This window comes from Centrocercus urophasianus, unplaced genomic scaffold, assembly GCF_019232065.1.
Source record: "Centrocercus urophasianus isolate 14NV4802_14NV808 unplaced genomic scaffold, USGS_Curo_1.0 seq_31, whole genome shotgun sequence".
NCBI lineage: Eukaryota > Metazoa > Chordata > Aves > Galliformes > Phasianidae > Centrocercus > Centrocercus urophasianus.
The window spans coordinates 8,832,894-8,846,027 of NW_024884878.1; the positions used below are offsets into that span (position 1 = coordinate 8,832,894).

Consider the following 13,134-nt stretch of genomic DNA (forward strand, 5'->3'; position numbering starts at 1 on the left):
GATGAATTCTCTGTAAATATCTGCATTAGAAAGCTGGTGACATGGAGATTACATGTTTTCTTCCCCGCCTCACCTCCATTTGAAGTAGGCAACAGTAAACACCGCTGTCACAGAGGACATAAGCAGAACAGCTATTTTCATAAAAGAGAGCCGTGCTGTTAGAGAAAGGTCAACTTTTACATTACCTTATCTTCCTACCTTATTGTCAGAAGAACCAGGCAAGGGCAGGTGCCACATTTTAGCAGATTTGAGAAAGTGAAGACACAGCCTATGGGCATTCTGAGGGAGCGAGGGATCAGTACTGAAGGTACTGCAAAAGCACTGCAGAACTACGGGCAAAATATGGTTATTTTCCACCTTAAATTTAAACTCTGTCTGACAATGCAGTGGGTCGATATTTATGCTACTTCTCAGCTCCCCAGTTGGACTGACAACGGTAAAGCTACCCATTTATACACAATTTAGTATACTCCTGTACAAAAGAATTAGAGTACCACTATTAACTATGAACGGACGTTGTTTCATGACACTGTCAACAGTGACCAAGTTTTTCTTCAACCCCGTGATAAAAAACATGTATGGACAGAGTTGTAAGAGTATTTTAGTGGAAACGGAGCATTTGCGGAGGCTGTTATCAACTACAGGGTTTGTAAATTCACGTGTTATGGATTTTATTCATAAAATTTTTCTATGGCCAGGCAAAACATAAGGACACTGTAGAAATGCCTGTGAAAGAATCTTCACTATAAGCTGCATAATTCAACCATTTAAGATCGAAAATGGAGCTCAATAATTAACTACATGCTGCACTACAATTGCCAGAGGTAAGCACGTATTCCAGGAGTCACACCACCTCATAGATGGCTTCTAGGTAAAATGCCATACTACCCACAGCTTACAGGATACAGGTTATTCAGCCTTCCATTTTGTGCTGGTAAGAAAACAAAAGCTCTTTCAGCAGCTTGAAAATTCAGAAGTTTTCAGTTTTTCCTCTAATTAAGAGAATTTGATCAAGGATAACAGATAAATGAGAAACGGTCCACTGCAAGAATCGCTGTGCATTGCAAGTTTGGAATTTCAGGCTTTAAAGATTGAGCAAAGACACTTCTGACAGCTTTCCGTAGTGACTTGACAGCCTGGAAGGAAATTATAAATTTCAAGCTCATTTTTCTGAGCTGTTCCACATGCCCAGGATTTTACAACCGTTATCACCACAGCTCCTAGAAATATGAACAGCCTCCCAGTATTCTGAAACCTTGTCTTAAGGAAGCTTCTGCTTTCTTATCAGCAGGAGCATTCATTAGATTTTAGTTCTCAGAATGAAATTGGTTTCATAATCTTCCTTGCCAAAAGCAGCAATCTCACTTGTATATGGAAGTTCAGAAAGACTGTGACCAGGACCATGCTATCTGAAGCCATCTAGGCCTTCACTTATCTCAACTGGAATGAAAAAAAAAACTCTCGAATCTCACTCTCAAACGTTTTTGCATTCAGACAGTAACCTGTCCTACTTATTTTTTTGGCAATTGCTAGAGACTTGCAAATCTGCATTACGTGAACACTGAATTCAAGTCAAGTATGTACATGCAAGCTTCCTTGTTTGCTGAGAAAGAAAGGGGTAATACCTTAATCAGAACAGAAAACGGCTGATGAACACAAGAAGCAAGTTACAACTTAGTGTTTGCAATTCATCATAGTGCCTCCAACACCACCGAGTCTTTTAATTGCACCGTGCCCTTTTTTTTCCCCCCCAAGACTTGACAAATTACTTCTCTATTTCGCAGAAAAAAAATGATTATCTAAATGCATTCATACTGAAAGCAGAGGCCTGAGAAGGACAAATGCTGGGAATGCATCAATGTACAGATGCCCAGTGCTGCTCCTCCTGCCTGTCGAGTGGGAATGTGCCACTCTACCAACACTGCTCCCTGTCAGAATGATGAGGGTTAAATTGAGGGGGAAGTGGAAGCACCATCGTGCTTCCTTAAGCATCCATCAAAAGTGCAGGTCCTGCCTGTATGCTATACAGGCTGCACTGAATCTGCTGCCTGGGCTGATGGATAGACCCAGCTCAACTGGAAGAAAAGCTTCGCTTCTCATTGACTCTGCTCTGCTGTTAAAGATGAGGAAAACACTCACAATGACAAGCTTAGAAAGATAAGCAGCACACTTACTGAAGTCAACAGAGCTATACATCTAAGGCCCAGAGTTGTTCACAGTCCTGACCACACAGAAAGTCTGTTAAAATTACAAGGGGATAGAAGAAGAGAAAGTCGGGGCCCCTCACTTCAGAAAGTAAAAAAATAATTTAAGATGTCCAGACTTCCATATCCTCTGTTGAACAAATATCTGTTATAATTTCAGTTTCAACTGCAAACCTCATTTTGATTTTCAATAAACAGTTGCAAAGGAAAAAGAAACAGTTTCAAAGATTTCTACAGTCATTCTCTCCTTTTAGAGCATCCAGAGATTCAAGAGAAATTAAAATGAAATAAATTCAAATGATTCCAGTAATATTTTAATATCATGTGCCTTGTGTCAGTAGTATTGCATTGGCAGATTTAATAAAGCAGCACTTTTATAATTTTTGTCTTGCACTGGCACACAAAACATCACAACATTCTTCAGATGTCAGAATAAAGAAGAAATACAATAAACAGTAATGAACTCTCAGAAGGAATCTATTCATAGCATTCCCACTCAAAGGAAAAATAACTCCCTCAAAGACAGGCTACCAGGAAGTCCTTAATGGTTAAAAAGGAAACTGTACACAAAAATAAAGAAGAGGGAAAAAAGAAGAGCAATACCTTTCCATAGGAAAAACTGTGATTAAATTTGAGTATTTAATGAAGCCAGTTTACAAAAAAGACCTGAGAGACAACATTAGGCAACAATAGTTAATTTATCCTAGCAACTTTCAAGCATAAATGCAAGCTATACATCATTTGTAAAAATGCACAATAGTGAATATCTTACATGATAAAGTATCTTACTTCATATTCCTAATGAACAAGTACAGCAGAACACTCTCTTACTTGTCACATTTCTCTGGGAAGTTATTCTGCACAGATAACGTGACTTTTCTGAAGCCCACAGACCTTTCGTACAAGCTCTAGCACAGTTTTTGCATACGGCTTCTGTGGCTGTGGGGAATTGCTCTAGCTGCTCAGCAAACTCTTTTCCTAGATGGCCAAGGGAACTGCTGTATGAACAGTGGGAAAGAACATACAACTGTGTGCCTACACAGATCATTATTAAACCCTTCGGACAAACAGAGATGCTAATCTACACAGCACTTACTTTTCTGGATCAGTCTTTGTTTGCAAATCTACATCATAATTGGTACACGTTACCAAGATTAATTTCTACGCCCTCTACTGGCTACTTCATCTTACAGCCAAAAAATGATCCCGCTAGTGCTGCAGCTCAACAGCAAACTTGAAACCTAATTACACAGTCAAAGAGAACCATCATACACATCCAAAAGCAAATACATCAGTTTGCAACTGGCTATTTTCTAAACGTTCTCTTCATTTGCTTAAATATAAGAATGGAAACAAAAGCAACTTCCCTATCATACTAGCCTGTTTCCATTCTGTCAGATTTAGAAATGCTATTAAACATTATAAATTCTGAATCATTGCAGTTAAGCGATGTTAATTGCATTTTTAATCACAGCTTGCTTTTTTTCTCCTCTCATGCCAAATTTCTGGGCAGCCTGGTCTCTGGTGGTTGGTGACCCTGCACATAAAAGGGGGTTGAAACTGGATGAGCACTGTGGCACTTTTCAACCCAGGCCATTCTATGATTTCATCAACAACCAAGCTGTGCAGCAGTTTATAATCACAGAACAACTTGGTTTGGGACGCAGGGTTTGGCAGCTCCCCTGATCCAACTCCCCCTGCAGCAGGGCTGGATGCACGCCTGGATCAGACTGTCATCATCCCGCAACTCCAGCTATGCAGCCTCTCATTCCACTGCTTAAAGACCCTTACGATGGCAAGCTCTGCATCACCTATGTAAAATGTACATTAGATCCAGAAGAAAAGGAATTCAACATCCAAGCACAAACAAACAGCAAATTTTTACAATCAAGAATGTCTTCAGAAAAGATCACATGATCTATGGCAATTACCACTAACCACAAGCAAGAGTATTTACTGGGCAATGCAAATGTAACCAGCAGCTTAAATCACCTGAAAGAAACAAAGCCCAATTTTATTATGAATTCCGAAATTATAATACCTGTAACTCTTCTGTATTTCTGTATACATGAGATACCCATCTCATGTACTGGATCCTCTGACTCGTTACATGAAGCTCAAATATCATCAGTATATCCACACATTTTCTGATCAACACTACTGGAAAAATAATTTAACACCTATTTCAAATGTCAGGTTCTGAGAAAAAATAGTTTAAATGGTCTTTAACTGTAGTTACTTGCAGTAAACATTAACACATTAGTATAAATTACTTTCAATTAGTAGAAATAGTGGCAAATTTCATTTACTTTGCTCAGTTTTTTTTTAAACAGGTTCTAATTACGTAAGTTGACAGGACAAACTTCTACTATTATACATAGATCAGAAACGTCAACCCTTAGTGCCTTCCACAGCCACTACCTTCAGAACTGATTGTGAGTATTATCCGAAAACATTCAGAGCTGGAAATCTGTGACAAAGAGCAGTACTGCCCCCTAATGAGCCAACCCCACAAAAGCACTTCTACAACATCGTTTTCCTTTACATTTGAAAAAAAAAAAAAAAAAAAAAAATGACATTATTCTAACCATGAGTAATTTTATGCAAAAGGTTTGTGCAAAATGAAGACAATCATTATGAACCTGTACACTAAGCTCATGCAAATTTTTTGTTCAAAAGGCACATACATAAGTTTAGGGAGAAAAATGAAAATAAGTACCTAGATTTCCAGATAATTTAATGCTCCATGCACAAAAGCATCACAGTGATACCAAACACTGCACAAAAATCAATCACCTTCAACTCTTCTGCTTATGGGTACATATTATCCAATTTTAAACTTGCTCTCTTCCTGAATGTCATCAATCACCCAAAACAAATCAACAGTTACCTTCGTAACAGATACACTAGAATTTCAGTGTTGAAACATACTTCATCAACAAGATGCTCTTCATGTTGCACTGTTCTGTCTAGAAGCCAGGTACAAGACTACTTTAGGCTTGTAATCATTGAAAATTAATTCTGACATAAGTAAATAGCTACACTCACAAAATCAAATTAAAAAATCCACTTGCCAAATTCTGTTCATAAAGGAAATAAGTGAACTATCTCTGCCACATCTTGGAATGGAAGCCACATCTTTCTCATGTTGTTATAATTACAGTCACAGACTGGAACCTCTATGCAGCGCTCCTCAGAGCAGCCTGGGCATAAAATATTGTTTGGTTCCTGGATGTACTTCTCAAACAAATTGACTGCAGTGAACTCTACTGAAAGCCCTGACAAAAAGCACAACTACAAGCAGTGTATTCTCTTGTATTCTACTACACATCAGGAATTCCACTGGCATTAGTAAAATTACCTCAATTTAAATGCAACACAAAAGCTGAATTTCTGATTCTTCTCTTTTGTACTGACTGTTCCATTGCTTAACAGTCTGAGAGACACCACAGAAGGCTCCAATCTTAGCAAGATAAGATAAATAAATGTTTATGTGCTAAGTAATATATGACACAGCTTTATAAATAAAACTTCACTAGTTGTTTTTGACACTGAAACACCATCAATCACTAAAAATTCTGAATATAAGGCTTTACTTTACAATCTCCAAACATGGCTTTCTGTGGCTTTTACCTCCGTCATCATTCATATAAATACATTATTAGCAAAAAAAGGCTAGGAGTGACAACTGGAATCTTAACTGACTAGTCATGGTACAGTACAGCAAGAAGCTGAGCAGTAATTTCAAGGAGTATCAATCACAAGTTGAATCTAGGTATCTAATAATATATTTTACAGATCCCGTATAGCCATATTTAATAGCATTTTTCCATGATGCCACAGCCCACAGTTGCTAACACAGCTGTAAGCCCCACAATCTACTTAATCTATATGCTGTTACATCAGCACTTCACAATTCCAAATGCTTAATCATTAAAGAGTGTTATTTCACAAAATATGAGAACACTGAAGAGAGACTAATTATTAACAAGAGAGCCAACTGATGCCTCAAAACTTCTAACATAAAGTCGTCATCACAGTTCATTCCAACTTTGTCAAACGCATTTGTCCTACCTTTGAGTCTTCATTGCTCACACCCAGCTCCAGCACAGCTCGAGGAGATTTCAGCTTCGCTTGCGTGGATGCAGACATTTGAAGATTAAGCTGCCAACCAACTGTTTCAAGCTATAAAACACAAACGTAGATTAGAATCATACAGTACAGAAGCACTGGGAGGTCAACTTACAGCATTATTCAATGGTTTGTCAGTGAAAGTCATGCTCGACAAGTATTAAGCACTCTTGCAGAATACACATCCTACAAATTCTCCAGGACTCCAAGCAGTGGAGTCCAAACTTACAGTTAAAACTGCCTGTGGCCTTCACAAATAAAAGTAACTTCAAATACCTCAGATGTGCTGGAACTAAAAAAATCCATAAAACAAAATGAAGTACCCAAACTAAGATGCATTCTTCTTCCTTGCAAAGTTGATCTAAGTAGAACATTCAGTTTCATATTTTCTTTTATCTTACAGAAAATTAATAAATTCCCAGTAACTTGTAAGCCATCTAAAAATGGTAATCTTTTAACCAACAGATCTACTGCATGTCCTACCACATATGGAAGTTTACAACAAAAAAATTATTTCTGGGCTGCTTCTTAATATGTTTCTACCAAAAAGCTAAGTTGAGTAAGTACACATTAGCACTGGAATAGAAAGCTCCTCAAAAACACATTCCAAAATACTATTTAATCTTTAAATGAAAGTGACACTCACAAATTACTGAGTTACAGCACACACAAAGCATATATGAACAGAACTACAAGCCTAACAGGAAATAATCTACCTAGCCTTCTTGAATCCTCAAAAGTAGAAATACAAAGTCTTACCACCTGGCAAGTTAATCGACATACAAGTTTTTTAGTCTACTCTCTCCTTTCTGCTCGTAAATACTGCAGCTCACTTTTATTGTTCCTAAGACAGCCACTTTTGTTAACCCCTTTCCAGCTCAATATTCAGTACGTGCCCTGTTCTCCTGCAGTGACAGTAATCTCTAGACGAAAGACAGGACAGAAAATGAAAGGCAGCACAGTGGTCTGAGTTCACAGCTGAACAGCAGCCGTAACTCCCTTTCTGTTACTGCTTACTTTACCATCACTTTGCTTCCCACAGCCATTTTTATTTCTGTTTTAAAAACAGTTGCAGGAGAACAGGTTTTGATTAACAGATAATATGGTGCCTAAAATTCAAAATGGCCTGCCTATATGCTTTCTTGAAATATGAATGTAATGTGTATTTGACTGTGGTCACGTTTACGCAGACATTCAGCATTCTGAAATGTCAATTAATCTTCTGAGAGCAGGGACATGTTGCTGCATGATATTTATGTCAAGGCACAGTATTTGGATGCCACAAAGTACATATTTTAAGGGCAATTTTATCAAAAGATGAAAGGAACTTAAATTTATTTTCACTTCTAATAGAAAACTACATAAAACAAATATCGGGAGAGACAATGAAGTGCCAGCATCTTAGATAACACTGACACTTATATTATGCAAAAAGTATGTGCTAGGGGAGAAGAATTTCTTCAGAACTAGCAGGGAATTAAAACCATGTTTTTAGCTTTTTCTTTTCATAATTTCTAAGCAGCAGTTTAGAAATATGCAAGCTACCTTGTCACTGCAACATTAAACACTGTTGAAAATGCACTTTTTTGCTCTATAAGCTCTCATTTGGTATCTCTGACAATTATTTAATAAGAAGGTTGTATTCAGGAAACAAAAAATAACAGGTGCAGGCTGGAAAGAAAGGAAGGGAAAAAAAGCTAGATAGTAAATAAAAAGATGAGCAAGCACAAATGAAAATCCTCCAGATCTGCCCCATGAACACCACCGCAAAAGATTCAGAGCAACAAAGATAGGACAACGCTTCCCACTTGTATTTCTTTTCCGTCTGGGCTTCTGAAGATATCATAACAGACAAGACTAATGGGTACAGAAGAACTTAGCAACAACACCCTCCCCTCCAGTGGTTAGTATGAGCCACAGAAAAAGCTCAACAAGCAGTGCACTCCTCACAAACACACTGCTTCTCTATGGCCACCTACGCCTGTGCCAGGGACTGATCCACAACAGCTAGCTGACAGCTACTGAATGTGAGAGCATCTGACCCTTCATCTTTCATTGCTGACTGCCCACACACATCACTACGAATGAAAACTGAAACAAAGAAGAAATTCAAGCGATCTGATCAGCATAACGAGTTTCTACATTGGCTGTTTAAAATGAAAATACTTCTCCTTTCTCTATTATATATGGATACGTATCTTCAACTATTTAATGATAAATCAAATGGATGTTCACTGGCAAAAGATTTCAGGCTAAGGATATCAAGGAGAAAACAAACCACTTTGCAAAAAAATAGTCTATGAGAATCAATGCCTTTAGAGTGAGAAAGCAATATTCAAAACAGGCACACTGTAGGGCAACAACTTCAGAACTGAAAAAAAGGAGACTGAGAAACAACCTCACTATGAAAGTAGAACATTGTTAAGGACTTTAATTGGGGAAAGGAAGGTAAGTGGAAGTAATGAGGGAAAAAGAAGGGAGAACTTTAAGTGGAAGCAGAATTACAGAGAACACAATGATCTGAAGATCATCCCTGTACTTCCAATTTCTGCCATTTTAAACTTGTGGAGTAGAGCCAGTATCTTTAAGGACAGAGTGTGTAAAGCTGTTTGAATACCCGTATTTCAGGAAGAGGATACTTTTCAATTTTGAGCTTTTGAGATATCCTGAAATAACTTCTCCTGCCTTTCCCTGCACCCACAGAGACTTCTAATTTTAAATGGGAAACCTAAATTTTTATATAAATTACTTGCTTCTAGAGGGTGAAGCTTTCAGAAGGCCACACAATAGCACAACAAATAATTATGGAAATGACAAAAAAAAAAAAAAAAAATCAGCAATGCTACCATCAGAACTCACTGATGTGGCACAAACATTTCACTTCTTGGCACTACTGCCCAAAGGTTCCTCACATTACTCCTGGTGAGGTTTACTAATCAACTACGTGATTGTTCAGTAATTTTGGTGCTGTGATATTTGAAGAATCATACTGAACACTGCTCTCCACTGCTATACGAAAGGAAGATTTTAATTGTCTGTTGGCTTTTAGTTTTTCTGTTTGATTTTTTTTTAAAAGAACAACCAAAAGTCCCAGTAACATGTGCCTTTTCAAGACAGCAAACAATTTTCATTAGCCTAGAGCTGTCAAGGGCCTCTCAAAACCTGAGTGATTTGTATTGACGAGAATTTTAAAACAAACTGTTCTTGCTGTCTGCAGCATCAAGAGCCAGTAAGAGCAATCTTGAAAGTAACTGATCACACTGCTGAGATTGAGAAGAAAGGTTTACTAACAAAACTGTGGTGTGATGCTATTATTGTTCATCCAGTTCATAAGGCACCAACCACTACAGTCCAATTGGCTTCTAACCTGAGCACAAATCTTGCTCAGGTTACAAAAACAAATCTTGACTTTCTTTCTGAAAACCCAAGTCTTGGCAGAGATCTGAGCACTTCCAACAGTACTGTTTCTTCTGTAGCCTTAGCAATGCTAAAGGATTTGATTAAGAAGGAGATCTGTGGTTACATGCAGCTTCACGTGGCACAGAATACAGCTTTCAAATTGCACAGATGAAAACATTCATGTCTCCTTACACTGAGTCAACACTCAGCCCATTCATCGTAGTTCACACGCACCTATCATTATTTTTTTCCCCACAGACAAGCTGATTAATTTGAGGACAGCCTAAAGCAGTGCAATTGGCTTCGTTTCCACGAGTTTTTGATGGTTTGTTTGACTTGTCTGGGGATGAGGGAGGTGGTGCTTTTTGTTTTGCTTTGCTTTAAACCACATCACAGAATGCCATAAAAACATCTTATTGACTCATTCCTCACAGGTATCACAGAAAATGCCAATCTTCTATGGAACACAAGCTACTGTAAAAAAAAAAAAATAGGATGGCTGAAGTAATACAGAAATTAGTTTCATGCTCTGCTGGTAGATAGCTCCACCTGTCTGATTTTCAAATACCATAATCCTTACTTTGAGAAGTCTGTCTGTTCCAAGTGATATAATAATATTTGACACCTTAGGTATTACTGAACAGGAGATTATGCCTTTTGTATCCTGAAAGAGAAGGTGCTCTTGCTTGTTTTTATACAGCTTTTTCCATTCAAAGTCAAATTTATACACAGGTAATATTAGTATTTTTCAGAGTTACACTCTACTCATCTATTTCTACCAAATGTAGTACATCCATAACAGCATTACATCAGTTTACACACAGCAGCTTCACTACATCAATGCTGGAACTCTATTAATTTAAAGTCTATTGTAATAAAGTCTAAAGTAAATACAGATAATTTAAGATTGCAAACTCCAACCTTCAACTGCTATATTGTTAGGAATAAGTAACCAATACTATTTGAAAGTGGGTGATTTATAGCTCAGACATAAGCAATCTAAAGAGAAAACCCCCCCTCCAAGTTCAGAGGAGCAGTAAAAGTACACACCAGAAGTATCCAAATGGAAAAAAATAGCTGACTGACTCTTCTGCCTAGCAGAAGAATATATAGCAAAAACTTCTGGTGGTAAAATGAAGTCAGGCAGCTTTTAAACAGTTATAAGGCCCATTTTTATTAGCGACAAAGATACACCAGAAATTACCTGTCATTTCATGCCCGGAAATCATAACCAGACCATCTTTTTCAAGAATTTTTACATACTAATGGAAAAAATTATAGCCTGCATTACACAAGATGCTAAATGCGATCAGCACAGCATTTCATTCCAACTTAAAATGGCTATATTGTGCACAGAAATAGAGCAATTGTTTCAGATGTTTCTAAATGTTCTCAAAATGTTATCTCCTGTCCCTTATCATTTGCACCGACTTTGTAGAGAAAAAGAAGAGGGTAAGAAAGATAGGAAAAAATCTCATTAAAAAAATCCTCAAGTAACAGCAGCTAAGAAACTGTACATTATTAAAGTACACAGTAACAGTAACAATGAGCACAAGATTAAAGGAACTCAGCCGTGCAGTAGCAGGCTTTCAAAATAAATCTCAGAAGGCATAAAACCAAGCCTTTATTTCATCTTTCATCAGTTGATTTCTTTCTGCCACTATCTATGATGGCATTGTATCATGCAAGTTGCCTCACAATTCACTGTGACAATACCCATAGGGACTAAACTGTCTTGTGACCTCTGCTTGTCACTGTAAGAATTAGAGGAGCAAAAACTAACCAGAACCTGATAGATGCCTTATTTCTGCTTAAACTGTATTCCTGTTTATTTTGCTTTTTTACCAATATCAGAATGAGTTTTTTTCCCCCAAAATACACACAGCCCCAAATTTCTGCTCTGTCATAACCGCCCTAGGATGCACGTCATTCAGAATGTTATTTCTACAGACCAGCCAGCATCTAACAGAGGGAGCTGAGTACATTCATGCTACAAATAAACCCCTTAAGAAGACCAGTTTTAGAGAAAATTCCTTTCAGAATATTTCCCGTAAGGCCTCGAACAGACATCAACATACAGAACTGACAGCTCTGTGAAGAGTTATAGGTATGTAATTACACCAGTTGCATTCCCACACACCATTATATTAAGTAAGGCTATCTCAATGCCTTAAAAAACTTCCCCTCGCTTGGAAACACAAGACTCCTTTTTTATTATGTATATTTTAGAGATACTGCAAACAGTTCTCCAAAACAAGAAGCCTATGAGGAATACAGCTCAACATGCTTGTTAGAATAGACAGACTTACATAGCAGAAAAAAAAAAAAAAAAAAAAAACCCAACAAAAAACAAATGTATACAGAACATAGTAAGGATGGGGTTTTTATTTTGGCTGGCTTTGTTTTTTTGGAGGGGTAACAGCAGAGAAAAGTAAAGAAATCAATGAAAAACTGCCATGAGAATTCAGAATGAACTTCACCAAAAAGCTTGCTTCTCCTTGGAGAAACAAATAAATACATTTTAATCCAAACAATGTGTCCTAATGTCTGAACTGACATGTTACCTTAAAAACTGGATCAGACTTATCGCTTTCCTATCATTTTAAAGGTCAAAGTAAGAATACCTTTAACCAACAAAAAAAACACAAACCCTGATACAAATATCATCATTCCAACTGATAAGGAATGTATCACCCAGCAGAAAGAATGTAGTAAAGGGACTACTATAGTAGGAAAGACTCAAAGAACTAATTAATGCAACAGTAGACTATACATAATTAATAATACTGGGCAGCTGAAGGCTGACTATAAACAGATTAGTGAAAGAAAATGAAAGGATGAAGTAAAAGAATAAATAATATTAGGTGATAAAGCTTTAACTGTACGCTTTTTATTCACCTTTCAGGACAATAGGCTCCTATCAACCAAGCAGACTGCACTAAAAAAAACACTCAAAGACCTCAGCCCAAAAAGGAACATTTTTTTCTAACAATTAAGAGCAGTTTTCAGTATGTCACAGAGGAGATTAATATTCCACACCTGAGAAATATTTATTCTGTTTTAATAATAAACTGAATTTGGCCTGTAATCTTAATGAAGCTATCAGCCAGTGCATTACCACCTACACATGCTGCACGAGGACAGAATCTGAATGCTATCTGGTTTAAGAAAAACAAAATACAAACACAAGGAAATTGTCTGTAAGGCATCATTTCCCCCAGATAGGTAGTGAACCTACCTGCATCCCTCCTTGCAGATTTTCAAAGGCTGCCTGGACACTATCCTAGGCAATCCACCCCAGGCAGCCATGCCTGAGCATGAGGAATGGACCAGATGATCTACAGACATCCCTTCAAACCTCAGCTATCTTGCAATCACATTGCTAACTGTTAGGACAAAT

General features: G+C 37.5%; 1 protein-coding gene across 2 annotated transcripts in view; it reads right to left on the reverse strand.

Annotated features, from left to right (window-relative positions):
- COMMD10 (COMM domain containing 10) overlaps positions 1 to 13,134 on the reverse strand; it is a 97,909-nt gene that overhangs the window by 75,522 nt on the left and 9,253 nt on the right. For both annotated transcript variants that reach the window (XM_042829492.1, XM_042829493.1), the window contains exon 5: positions 6,279 to 6,389. In XM_042829492.1, the coding sequence (XP_042685426.1) occupies positions 6,279 to 6,389 (111 nt within the window). The remainder of the gene's footprint in view (positions 1 to 6,278; positions 6,390 to 13,134) is intronic.